This window comes from Fukomys damarensis, unplaced genomic scaffold (assembly GCF_012274545.1).
Source record: "Fukomys damarensis isolate Sample0158 unplaced genomic scaffold, DMR_v1.0_HiC HiC_scaffold_39, whole genome shotgun sequence".
NCBI lineage: Eukaryota > Metazoa > Chordata > Mammalia > Rodentia > Bathyergidae > Fukomys > Fukomys damarensis.
Window position 1 is genome coordinate 113,569,237 of NW_022900951.1, and position 14,410 is coordinate 113,583,646.

At 39.5% G+C, this 14,410-nt stretch overlaps 1 protein-coding gene across 1 annotated transcript in view; it reads left to right on the plus strand.

The window, feature by feature from the left end:
- The window catches only part of Zic3 (Zic family member 3), an 11,275-nt gene extending 8,473 nt beyond the window's left edge, over positions 1-2,802 (plus strand). The window contains exon 6 of the mRNA XM_033760512.1: positions 2,393-2,802. Coding sequence (XP_033616403.1) covers positions 2,393-2,542 — 150 coding nt within the window. The 3' untranslated portion in view covers positions 2,543-2,802. The remainder of the gene's footprint in view (positions 1-2,392) is intronic.
- The last annotated feature ends 11,608 nt before the right edge of the window (positions 2,803-14,410 follow it).

The following is a 14,410-nucleotide window of genomic DNA, read 5'->3' on the forward strand; positions in this document are numbered from 1 at the left end:
TTGGTTTTGGGGCGGCTCTCGAGTCGTGAACATGGCGGCCGGATGCGAACCCCCGCGGAGCTCGGCGCGGCGCAAATGAGGGGCCGCCGAGCTGTGGTGCGGCTTCAACTCCCCAAGTTATTCCACGGCTCTGGGCGCCTCGCGGGAGGCTGTGGATCGTGGCGGTGGAACTGAGAATTGTTAGAAAAATAAAAAGCCAAAAGGGAAGAAGTTCTTCCTGGGCCTTCTCGTGGATGTCGGCTTGGGCTTTTGGGGGTTGGGGTTCCCACAGGCCTGGGACAGGGAAACGGCCAGAGGCCGCTTCACCCTCCGGCCCAGCTGCAACATTCCCCCCTGGCCTCACTGTTGAGGGGTGCCCTTTCCCGTTGTGGGGGCCCCTGTCGGGATTCCTCAGCGCCTCAAGTCCCTAAAAACGCGCAGGGGTGAACACTTGCCCCTTCTCGCCACAATGGGGGAGTCCGTGAGGAGGGGGTCCCTGAGGCACCGTTTCCAAGTGTATTGGCCTGGCTTGTCAACCTGCGTCCTTCGCAGCTCGAACCCTACGTGTTGCCCAGACCCCGTTCTCTGCATATCTCATTTAAATCGGTGCTGTCGGGGTTTTTGTAGTGTCCCAACAGCTGGTGATCTTAAATTAAAGGGGAAAAGGCCACAATCGCTAAAACTTTGGTCCAGCTTTTGCTCAGCCTCCTTAATGCTAACTTGTGAAATAACCCGTGATTGCTCTGGGAACTCCTCTTCAAGTTTTCTCTGCAGGGGGAAAAATGCTTCGGGTTTACCATCAGCTCTGTCTGTCGAGAGGGGGAAAATGTGAGATTTTTAAAAGGTGGTTATTCACACACACACACACACACACACACACACACACACACACACAGTCTCTCTAAGCAAATAAGCAGAACGAATTCTTTTCACGTTGCGTCTTCCTGGAGACCAACAGCCAAATGGAAAGGCTACCTTCTTGGAATTGTCCAGTGTCAAGCTTTCTGGCTCCCTAAGGTGTGGGGCAGTTCCCGAGGGCCACCTAGGGAAGGGCCCCAGGTGGGTGGGCAAGTCATTAGCAAGACTGGCCCTGATCTGGGGGAAATCTGCAAAACAGTGCCTTTATCTGCGGAGAACAATTGATGGGGTTGTCTTTCCTCCTTTTCAGTGCACAAAGAAGACGGCTTTGGAGCAAGAATTTGGACTATGCATTTAAGTTGTCATGCTTTGCATTGGAAACCCCTGAGCAATTAAAATAAGCATGCCCTATAGTATTTTCTGTTCTTTTCTTATGTATGATTTCTGCAAGTCAAAGGGACTGGAGCTTCTTCGGCAGTTTGGAAACTTGTTTTTGAAATTGCCACCAAACTGATTTTTTTTTTCTTTGCTGTGGGCAAAGTTTTCTCCCCGGGCTCCGGCCACTCCTCCCATTCCCTCAGTGGACTTAGTATATTGACATCTTTGAGAGATCAAAGAAAGTAAATGGCACTTGCTGTATACTATATTTTTCCATGCTGTCGTTTGAACCCTGAGGTTTGAGCTTTTTTCCGGTTAAATTTCTTGATACCAACAACTGTGGAAAATAAAATGTTCATTAAATCGAAAAAGCTTTAGCCATTGCTTAGACAAGAGTTTGTCCTTTACGTTCTACAGAGCCCCGATTGTCTCTTACATTGACTTTAACTTCAAGCTAAGATGCATTGGTGAACTGTTCCCCTGGATACCTGCGGTGTTCTTTGGGTAATTTGATAGGGTAGAACTGGTTGATCTTCACAGGAGCTGAGTGGAATTTCTGCAAAACTGAGCAAGTGATAAACTGGTGGAGCTCTTATATTTGACGACTCTCACTGAGATTTGGGTTCTGTCCTAACTATTGAATTGTTCAGTTTGAAAAACACTTAAGTTTACTGGGAAGCATGTAAAGAGGGGAGTGTTCAGACCACTTGGACTAAATGGTAACTTTTAACATAGCAGTATAAATTCTTTGAAAATGAGAGGAAGTCCTGTTTCAAAAAATCTAGTATAACCAAAGAACACAACACCTTTCTTTCAAAAGCATCTAACAGACCAAGCAATTTTGTGTATTTATAATCAGATAAGTGTTTAACTTGTTTGCTAATCTGATGAGTAGAGAGAAATGTAAGCTTTATAGCAAGTATAAAAATAGCTTTCACCAGATGGCAGGTACATAATGTTTACCTTTAAGAGGATGTATGTATTGTCTAATGTGCTTTATGAAAATACAACCTATGTAAAGACCATTTGAACATAAGGTATTTAAAATTAAAGATTCCATCTCGTTTTATTCTATCTAGCATTTAAATATCCATGTAACACTTTATGGCATTATTTTCTATGAGAAAATGTGGCCTGTTTTGACCTATCTGCAGTTCACTTTTTGTTTTTTTGCCAGTGTTGTCCTGCTTGGTATCCGGGACAGTCTCTAATTCCTGACGAAGAACTTGATACTGACGTTGGTATGCAGCAGCCAGTCCTCCATAACACTACCTATCCTAAATGCAGGGTTAATGCTGAACCTACTGTGCAAGAAATGATTTACTGATGAGGTTTCAAAGAAAACCACATCAATTTGGATGTCTGTTACCTTGAAGTGATCATTTTAAGAGTAGTTGCTTCTTCCCTAGGTATAAAAGACTATTTTCTTCTTTTGGTGTATTTCATTCTGTGTTGAGCAATCATTTGTGAAATGAAAAAGCAAAAAAAAAAAAAAAAAAAAAACACCTCCCCCCTTCCAATTTAGGATTTATAAATGGGAAGATGGAGGTGAAGACTGGCCTAATTTGTAGCCCAGTACGCATTATCTCACGCACTGTTGCAATTTTTTCTCAAATATCTGCTTTCCACATGTGCAACTAAAGTGTTTAAAACTGGAAACATGAACACTTGTTTTGTTAATTCCATGTTTATGTTCAAAAAGGAATACTCAGAATCCCTATACTTGTTTGACTTAAATAAAAACCATTTAAATTATTCTTGTGACTATCGTTTTCTTACAATGACAACTATAACCCCTAAATAACCTCGATTAACCTGTCGGATTGGGACAATTTATATTCTGTTCATATTGCATATGTATAGAAATGCTGGCATTTCAAGTCAGGTGCAGGTGGTACACACCTATAATTCTAGCACAGTAATCTGAAGCAGAAGGATCTTGGCTTCGAGGCCACTCTGGGCTATATAGCCTGGGCTGCATAGTAAGACCCTGTCTCAAAAACAACAACCAACAACAGCATAAGGCTGGGTTTTCACTTAGCCATCAGCTGTGGGTGAGGGGGTTAGTGAGCAAACCCCAATCCAGTGTTTTTCACCGCTTTTCCCCCAGCCTAGGGGCCCAAGGCCAGGTGCTGGGGAGATCAGGGAAGAATTCAGAGGCAAGGGTTGATTAGTGATAAGAAGGAAGGAATGAAGGCAGGAGTTTGGAGGGAAAGAAAGAGCATTTGAACAGTACTGTCTGGGGGGGGGAAGACCAAGCTGAGAACAACCGCAAAAGATGAAAAGAGAGCCTCTCTGACGTTCAGAGGGGACATTACAACATTATATGTGTATTATTCAGAAGCAGACAACTTCGCACCCATTGATTAGAACACTTCCAGAATCATGGAATATAGGTGTTATTAAAACAACAGTTGTCATTAATTAACTGTAGTGTTAGAGAAGATGAAGACACTTCAGAGAAATTCTTCGAACTCCAGATACTTGATTTCTCATTTTAAATTTAACATCTATAATCTAATGTAGTCTGTGAATCTGTGAATCATTCTATTTATTTGGCATGATTATGCCATGATGAAGTATTGTAAAATTGCAGCCTGATAGAATATATAGCCATTGGATCTTTAGATCGAATTTTATTAAAATTTCTGCTAAGTAGACTGATGATTTCGTAATTTTTAAGTAGCGAGGGAAATGCTTATCTTGGAAAAAATCACTCATCTTTCTCTGATTCCTGTTGTTCATTTACATCAAAAGTAGAAGAGCCAGTCAAGGAAGTCTGATTCTTTGATTCTCAGCAAGCTAAGACTTGCTAAGACTCCTTTCTTTTATCCTCCATAAGAATGTTGGTAGAGTTTTTTTTCTTTATAACAACAATCAAGCTACCCATGGTGGTATACTCCCGTAATCCCAGCACCAGGGAGGCTGAAGCAGGAACTAGTGAGTATAAGGCCAACCTGGGGTACTTAGTAAATTCCAGACCAGCCTGGGCTACATAGACAGTGTCTGAAAAGAAAAACAAAAATCTAACTCCAAACAAAAAGAAGGACTGTGTCCTTGCAAAGAAACAGTAGAGATTTAAAATGGTATTATTGAAAATTCCCATGGAAGGTAAGCTACAAAATTGTGTATGAGTCAGCTACAATGTGATAATAATACTTCCTAGGGTTGTTCTAAGGACTAAACTAGAAAATGTCCATGAAAAGCCTTCTCACAGAGTAGTTCCTAAACAAATATTAACTTCCTTATTTTCTCTGTGAAGGTAGCTACTGTTCTGCTACTTTTGAGTAGTTTGCTATTTTTAATATTATAAGATATATTATTAAAAACGTGGTTTGTTCTGGGGTACGAATCAATACACTTGTCAGAAAATAGATGGGAGAGTTGGGGCATCTAAGAAATACTGCATTTCATAAGCATAATCACTAGATCAGGCTTGTGGGTTTATGAACATACCTATGAATATTTAAACACATAAATTTAAAATGTTATTAAATGCCCATTGTTCATTATCTTGCAATGAATACACTTATTCTTATAAAAAGTAAGTTGTGTACTTGAAGTCTGTAAACATAATTTAATGGCTTGCTTTTAAATGGATAAAACTTTTACTTTAGTCAACAACTTGATTCTTATATACGACAAATTTACAATCTGAAAGTTGATATTCACAAGTAACAAAAATACTAAATGTTGTCTTAAATTATTCAGTACTCCTACTAAATTTATGTTAGAATTATGCGAGTATGACTATAGAGTAATGAGGCTGATTTTCTTGTGGGGCTTGGACGCTATGCCTGAGAAACTCCGGAGGAGGTGTCCCAAAATGTTTTGACTCATGTCACCATCCTTAATGTAACTTTATTTACTCCTTAGGTGTTGGTTTCTTTAAGATAATAAAAACAAAACAAACAGCTACCAGTCTTATTACTTCACAGCCATACTTTATTTGTTTGTTTGTTTCTTTGTTTGTTTATTTTTGGTTTGGTTTTGTTCTTTTGCACCTGGGATTAAACTCCTTGTGCTTGCGGCAAAACCACTGAGCTAAATCCCCAGCCCCTCACAGCCATACTTTGAGTGTTATTCATTTAGGGGGCTGAGGTAGGATCTAAGTTCGAGGCCAAGGCTACGCTACATAGTGATTTCAAGGTCAGCTGAACTACATAAGGAAACCTTGTGTCTGGGAAATGTTCTGGTTAGGGATGTAGCTCAGCTGCACAGCGCCTGCCTGGCAAAACCAAGGCCCTGAGTCTGATTCCCAGTACCAAAGGGGGAAAAAAAAAGAAATGGGAAATGTTCTATTATAACATTACAATTTCTTTTCAGTTGTATGTGTATTTATGCAGTAACACTAAACAAAAGCCCTAAACTTCAGCTTTTCCCAGATGAGCTGAGAAGTGATTTTTTTCCTCCTCACAGATTTTTGGACTTGGAGATCCCAAGAGAGGCTGTACTGCTGAATGGTAATAATAGCATTTCTATGGAGACCCGAGGGACTTTTTATTATTCTTTTCTTCACTGGTTTATCACCTATATCTATCTCTTTCTTCCGGATCCTCTCATAGTTACCATATTCACTAGACTTGGAGTCAGTCAGGTAAAACTTATTTTGAGTCTTGGTTGTTACTGCGTACGAATCAGGTTATATTAAATGTCTAATTTCAAGATGGATGATTCCATGTTGGACTGTGCTGTGGTACCACCCATGGCCGGACTGTCCTGCAGGTGTTATCTTGCCACTTTGGTAGGGGTTGTCAATCAGCACAGTCGTTCCTTAGATCCAGAGGCAAGAGAACACCTCTTTGAGCCTGAGAGGTGTTCCTGTGCCTGTTATCCTATGTTATATTTTTCTTAGGAAAAAGTCCTTTAATTTTTTTTTTAATCAGGTCCTCAGAGAGAGGGGGATTTAGCTCATTGGTTCTGGTGCTTACTTCGCAAGGGCAAGGACCCGAGTTTGATCCCCAGTACAAAAAGAAACAAAATCAGGTCCTCAGAAACGCTAATGGTGAAATGATAAAAATGTTGTTGTCAACAACTCCCTTTGTAAATGCCTCCAAGTCAATAATACTTATTTGTGGCACAAGTAAATACATTTAACATCTTGATATCAATCCAGGGCATGGAAATTGTTTTAAAATGAGTCACTAATATTACCCAGTCAGAATATACACCAAGAAACTTCACTCACATCTTTGCCGCTGATCACCAACCGAATGTGGCATTTGTTGGCTTGCTGGAGGCATGTCTTCGAAGACCTCACCATCCTTTACAAAATGTGTGTAGCCACGCTGAGATATGATGTCTTTTTTGTTTTGTTTATTGAGATAGGGTCTCGCTATGTAGTCCAGGCTGGCCTTGAACTCGCAATCTTCCTGTCTCAGCCCCTCAGTGCTGAGATTACAAGTTTGTGCCACCATGCCCCAGCTAAATGTAGTGTTTTATTGGCTGTAATGCTAACTGAAAACAGATGGTGTTTAGTAACTTCTGACCAATGACATACTAAATGAATACTCAGTGTAGCAGCATCAGTGATTGCAATCGACTCGTCAGTCACCAGTATCTAGCTGCCATCATGTTTCACTTTGCTAACACACTGATATCCTGCATCTAATGCCAACAACTAGGTCCTTCAAACAAATGATATGTTTGATAAAGAAATCTTTTTCAAATCATTATGCACTTCAGCATTTGTGTTTTCTTCTAGCCCAGCATCTATGCATGTGTTCCATCAGACGCTTATTCCTTGATCATTCTTGAGCCTTCCCTGACTTTTGAGCTTGATTTGCTGTTATCTCGTCAATGGGAAATAAAACGTCTTCCACTGAATGCTGTGTCCTTAGTATTTCAGAGAGGCAGCAGCCTTGAAAGACTCTGTCTGAAAAGGCCATGTTATAGGAGAAATTCAGTGGGGGTCAGGAACAAATTCCTAATTTAGAAAAAAAATATTACGAACATTTTTTTGTTGTTGTTAGCTTTGCTGTATGGATTTTTGAAACTTCACAGGAAACTCACAGTGTTGTAAAGCTTCAGAGCTTTAAGGCATCTCTCCGAGCTGGTAAAATGAAAAAAAAAAAATCACATGGTCTAACCGGTTAAAATGGATGCACTTCATTCTTAGTAAGCCCTGTTTAACTGCATAATTTGCTTATATGCATAAATCAGAGTAAGTGTTAATGTTTGGTTCACAAGTGACTGGATGGCATGCATCTGGCTCTGTTAGATCCCCTGTAATTACGTATTGGCTAATTGCATAATATAGCCATTTTAACACTGAATTTAAGCCCTGATGCTGCTAGTAACAGTATAATCACTTTGAATAAGTAAATAGTTGGAGTATACTATAATACCTGAAAATCAAAATGTAGAATACTAGCTATGTATATATTTTAAGAGAAAAAAATGTTAGAAATCCTTTGAATTAAAAAACAAGCCAATATGGTTTTCTGTTGGGAAAATATTACATTGTAATTGACAAATGCAAAATCTTAATAGGCAATAAATATTTCGTGGAAATTTTCAGCTTGCTTTTAAATGGTATAAATTGAGCATTCACACACACAATATAAATATGTTGATTAAAATTAAATCCTGAAAAGGTAATTGTGCATTTATTTTTAATTTGTATGCATGTCTTTTTTGCTAATTTTATTGGTACAATTTAGATATACATAATGATCACATTTATCATAGGGAATTTGTACCATCAATATAGCTTGATTCCTCTCTTTTCTCCATTCCCCACTCCCCTTTATTCCCTCTTCCCTGTCTTATTTAAAAAGCTCTGTTTCCACATTTTCCTTCTTTTTCATGTCAGCATTTTTTGTTGGGATGAAAAAGGGTGCATTCTGTAGTTGCAAGAATTGAAATTTATCTGGTACATATGTGGTGTTCAGTAAAGGACCTGTGGCTGTGTAATGCACCCATATACATTGGTTTACATTATTTTTTGACTTATATTAGTACATGTTTGCAGTACATAATGATTCCATTCACTGTAGGGAAATGAAACATGTACAGTAACAGTATTGTTCAAGTAATATGTCATTCAAAACTGAAGTTTCATATTGTCAGGGAAGAGGATTTCTTAGCTGAAGCAGAGACTAGAGCCCCAAATATAATAGCTCTAATAAGTGTATATTGAGTGATTCAATATTAATGTCTTTTTTTTGTGTGGTACTAGGGATTGAACTCAGGACCTTGAGCTTGTGAGGCAGGCACAATGCCATTTTTTTTTTTTTTTTTTTTTTTTTTTTTTGGTACCAGCGATTGAACTTGGGACCCTGCGCTTTTGAGTCAGGCAGCGGAACCACTGAGCTAAATCCCTGGCCCTAATGTATGATTTGTAATACATTGTTTAGAATGCAAGAAGTGGGAATTTTCATTGATTTTCAAAGCTTTGTGGTGTGTAGGCCCTTTTTTCTTTTCTTGTGTCATTGACGTTTCTGTTTCCTCCTCTTAAATAGTTAAGTTCAGGGCAGAGTCTGAGGACCATGCCAGGAACTTCTTTAGTTTAAGCTTGCAAGAATGGTCTCAGGCAAAGCGTTCACTACATTCTTCCTTGATATCAGTAGACATTCCAAAACTCAGGGGGCAGCTAGAGCTAGTGAAGGAAGCCAAAGCACCGGTCATGTCAGGAAACACTGAATAAGAGTCACAAAGTTACTGTGTGTGTTAAAACTGGATCATTCATTAACTCACTTGGATTTCTGCCATTGGATGGAGAAAACAGCAGTTTTAGATGCTACCTTTTTAATTGTGGTAAAATATACGTAACACAAAATTTAGCATCGTAATCATTGGTAAATATACAGTCTGAAATCTCAAGTACATTTACTGTTGTGCAACTATCACCGCTATCCATCTCCAGAACTTATTCAGTTTGCAGAACTAAAACTCATGAAATGGGAATTCTTCTGCCCTTACTCCCTTTTTTTTCTGTCTGTGAATTTGACTACTCTAGGGACCTCACATAAGTTGCCTCTTACATCATTCACCCTTCCATCACTAGCTTATTTCATTCATCATGATGTCCCAAGTATTATTTCATCCATGCTGTAGCATGAGTCAGAGGTTCTTTACTTCTTAAGGTTGAATAATATTCTACTATATGAACATAGCATATTTTTCATCAGATCACCATGGATGGACACTTTGGAGACAACAGCATTTATATGGACAAAATGAAGTACAGTACAGAAATTATACAGATAGGTGGGTGTTAAAGCATGAATCGGGAAGGGGAAATAAGAAGAATAAAGATATGCCATCTACAGGACTCTAATAACCCCAATTCATGTAAGCATTATAGGCTATATCATGAGCTATGACTAATAATATCTACAGGAATGAAAAATGGGACAGGGAAACTGGAGGAGGAGGGAGGGAAGGGAGAGGAAAAGACAAGGGGCTAATAAAGGAAAAAAAAAAAAGAAACATCCTACACATGTATATGTAACCATTCCCCAAGCTGATTGTAAACTACATCAACTGCAAACATGTACAAATAAAATTTAAAAATTAAAAAGAAAGCATGAATCCAGAGTCGGGTGTGGTGGTGCATGCCTACAATACCAGCACTTGGGAGGCTGAGGCAGGAGGATTGCCATGGGTTCAAGGCCAGATACAAGTGAGTTCAAGGCCAGCCTGTACGACACAGCAAGACCCTATCTCAAAAAAGCAAAACAAAAAAGAAAGAAGGAATTGTGGACCTACTGTGTGCCTAGTTAGGCACAATTTCTACCAATAAATAAATGCTCAAAGAGTAAATATCTCAAAGTCTGTTCCCATGGAATATACTCTGTACTTCAATTGTCATTTTGGTTTTGGTTATTTAGATATTTTTACAGAACTTCGATGGTCACAGGTTAGTCTGATGGGTGGATCATATATCACCTCTATCAAATTTTTCAAAGACAGGGCCTGGAGGTCTGCGTTTTAGACAGTGTTTCCAGGTGAATTTGATGTTTTTGCTATTGTTGTTGTTTTTCTGGTACTGAGGACTAAACCCAGAGCCTTCCCACAGAGATATACCTGCAGGGTTTTTTTTGTTTTTCATTTTTTGTTTTGAGACAGGGTCTCCCTGAATTGCCCAAGCTGGGCTTTAACTTGAGCTTATCCTGCATCAGCCTCTCAGAGTACTGGGATCACAGATGTGTGTCACTGCAGTTGACAGAACTGCTATTTCATAGAAAATGACAAAAATGTCTAGGCATGGCACACATCCATAACCTCAGCACCAGGGGAGGCTGAGGTAAGATGATAAGCGGCTCAAGGTCAGCTTGAGCTATAATGTGAGCTGGAGTTCAACCTGAGCTGCATAGCAAGACTCTGTCTCAACAAATAAATGAGCAAGACAAAAATCGAAACTCATGAATTCAGCTATGGTGGTGCATGCCTGTCATCCCTATACTCTGGGAGGCTGAGGCAGGAGGATTGGAAATTCCAGCCTAGCCTTGGCAAATTAGCAATTTAGTGAGATTCTGCCTCAAAAAAAAAAATAGATAGAAAGGTCTAGTTCAGTATGAAGGCCTTTTGTTCAATCCCCAGTACCACCACCAGGAAAAATAAAATAACTCAAGAAGCTCTTTTTCTTTTTTAACCTATTTATCTACTTGTTTACCAATGATTTAAGACTCAGTATATCAAAATGGTCTGCTTAATTAACAAACTCCAAAGTGACTATTTTCTAAGGCAGCCTTTTTTCCAGTAAAGAGAATTATCTCCGTTCTCACTTGATTTTGCCAATGTGACCTGCCAACCACTCAGAGACACATAGATGTAGAACTGAGACAAATTGGCATTGACAAGCAGGGGCTAGCCCCTCCTCACGTGTTTGATTTAACATTTGACTTAAATGCAAAAAACCCAGTATTTCTTGTATTTCTGATAATTTCCTTTTCATTATGCCCAAAGTCCTCTTCCAGGTTTCTGCAACTTTCTGTGTCAATGATACCAACATATTAAAAATGGTAACATTATAAATACTGTGTTGTCCTAAGAATTTTGGGTCTTTGTGCTTGCAAGGCAGGCCACCAAACAGCTGAACTAAATCCCCGGCCCTGTCCTAAGAATTTTTTCAGTACTTCATGAATTGGAAAATAATGCTCTTGCTTTTTCTATAATGAGTAAGAACAATAATTCTCCTTCCCTATACTTCTATAAGACAGCAATCACAACAGTGGTAGTTAGAAGGAAAAGGCCATTTGAAAGTTAACTTTTAGCATTCTGGGTGCTAAGGGATTGTTTTTCCATTATATTAAAGAAAATACCTGTTTGAATGCAGCAAATAGAGATCCTACCTTCATTCCTGTGCATTTTCTAAGCAACAGGGTGCTTTCTGCTGAGTCTTTTCAAACACAGGCAGTTGCAGCTAATAAGGAGCTGTGTTCCAAAACTGCCTTTCTATGTTTGAGCTTATTTTAAACTCCCTGTTTATTACTCCATAGAATCAATGATAGTTAGAGCTCCTGGATTAACTTCATGGAATATTTGTTTTATTCTTCTGTATTTGAAATTTAGCTCAAAATGTAATCAGATGTTAGTAACATAATAAAGCTGACCCAAATTCAGAGGCCAAAAGTACACCTGGGCTGTCTCCTTCTCTGGATGCCCAGACAAAATGGGCCCAGTTATGAAGGAAAAGGAGAAAGAGAGAGAGAGAGAGAGCGAGAGATCCCTCCTCTGCTTCTGTATGACCCTCTTCCCTAATCTCCTTGGAGTTTTAGGTGCGGTAGAGGAGAACTCTGAAGTCACAGTGTGGGGGCTGGGGATGTAACTCAATGGCAGCACAGGTACAAAGCATGCATGAGGCCCTAGGTTCAATTCCTTAGCACCAGAAAATGAAATAATAGTGTGCCTGGAATTTTAAAAATTTTCTGTACAAGGGGTTGAATTACGGGCCTTGCTTATACTAGGCAAGCACTCTATCACTAAGCTGTGTCTCCAGCCAAAATTTATTTATTTATTTTGAGACAGAGTCCCACTAAATTGCAGTCTGGCCTAGAACTTATGATCCTCCTGCCTCAGACTTTCTTAAGTAGTTGGGATTATAGGTGCACACCTCTACACCTGGCTAGAACTGAGTTTCTGCCCTAGCTTCCAACTGCAGGTGGAGAAAGGGAATATATTTGCATGAATGTTGCTTTTTGTGAACCACTGTCATGGTGGGCTGGGGGTGGAGCTCCGTGATAGAGCTCTGGCCTAAGGTGCAGTAAGCCCTAGGTTCCATCCACAGCACGCTCACTGGCACTCACGCGCGCACACACACACACACACACACACACACACACACACAGAAAGAAAAGGGGAAAAAAAAGCAGGAGCTTTGTAAATCAGCATCATCTCTTTGCAGAACTACACCCCCGCCCACGACCACCCCCTGTTCTTTTTCTCTTTTGCTTTGTAAAATTCCCCCTTATCTCAGCTAAAAGCTTTGATTTCCAAGTCAGATGGGAAGTAAACTAACTGAACCTACCCAAAATTAGATAATAACAGAGTGAAGGGAAAATATTTTAGCAGTAATCAGTTTTCATTCTAGGAAAAAACCCGCTACCCATGACTTAGTTTTTGTATTTTTGTTTCAGCAATAAGCAATCATTTTTCACTCCCCAAACCAAAACTTCATTCTCCACCTTGTGTTTGTATTTTTGTCTCCTGTGCTCTCAAGATAGGCACATTTCCTCAAATAGCACGTAAATTCCCATCCAACCTCTTCTATCTTGAGGAGAAGGTACAATAATGTCTACATAAACAGTATATGCAGAAAAGAATTATACAAAATTAGAAAGAAGGCCCTATTTCAGTTTGTAGCTTCTGGCTTTTACTGTTTTCCAAGAAGTTTTTGACTGCATTTCTTATTTAAATAACAAATCTGCCAAATCCATCTCATCTAATGAACGTGGCTCAACCTCTATCAGACTTAGTTGTGTGGTTCTTAATTTAAGGTTAGTTCTGTAAAGCTTCCAATTCCATAGTCCTTTTTCAGTACCAATTTTTGACTTTTCCACTTGCATTTTCTACTGAAGATGTCAAAACAATTTTAACGAAGCAGATAATGAAATATACTAAATGTGACATAAGTTGCTGTGAATGTTTTGTGAGTTAACTCCGACTCACTATTAAAGGGAATTCCGGAATGACAAACAAGGACCTTTCTAATAGCTTTAGAACTCATCTCTAATTCTTACATATGCAGAGATACAATTGAAAGGCCACCTTGATTGGCTGCAGCTGTGAAATCTTGTCCCTCACATCCTGGAGAGGATTAGGGAGGTAGGTGAGTGCTAATATTATAAACTGGCCCCCTTCTTAGAAGAGCTGCCTCCAACTAGTTTTCATTGGCAGTTTGTGAACTTCCCTGGGTTTTTAAAGACTCCCCTTATTGTTCCATAAAATGCAATTTCCTTTGTCTTTTTCGTTTCTTGTCTGTTCTTTTCAGAACAGGGCTTAAAAGTAAGATAAAAGGCCTGATACTTTCCATCATAAAAAGTTGTAATGACAGGTCTCACTAATTACAGTGTAACAATGGCAAGATTAGCCCTTTGGTCAGCTTTGTGTTGAATCTATACAGTATTCTCAAAAGCCGTAACTGGGAACATATTGGAGCACAACATCTTTAAAATATAAACATTCACACATGGATTTGATTATAATATGCACACCAAACAGAGGCACAGTACAGTAGGGCTTCCAGAATGCAGTAAAACAGGAGAACTATCCGTTCAGTGCAAACTTTTTTGGTCCTAGCCATTCTAGGACTGACACAGGAAAGAGAAGAGACAGGTCAAGGGGCCCAGTGTGGAGCCAGGTGATGTGTGCATTATGAATGACTCGGATGCTTTGGGATCCCAGAAGCAAGCAAAGCAAGTGTACTTTTCAGTGGGCTCTGCCTTTCCTCAGTGGAAGAGCACATCTTTGGCCCTTTATTAATAGAGTGATATTCCTTTTATGTGGTTTCAGCATCGCTACAATGTGTTTAATGCATTATTGGAACATTGCTAATCTCAAGGGACGGAATATTTGAAGCTCTTAAAAGGACACAATTTGCATGGCTAGCATCTAACCACACTTCTGGAGTCATACACATAACTGAAAGAGCTCTCAAATAATCCAGCTGGAGGAGAGCTCATGGTGAAGGTCAGAGGGAGTCAGAGAAAAAACAATACTGACGTCAGTATCAGATTTTTTCAAAGTCTTG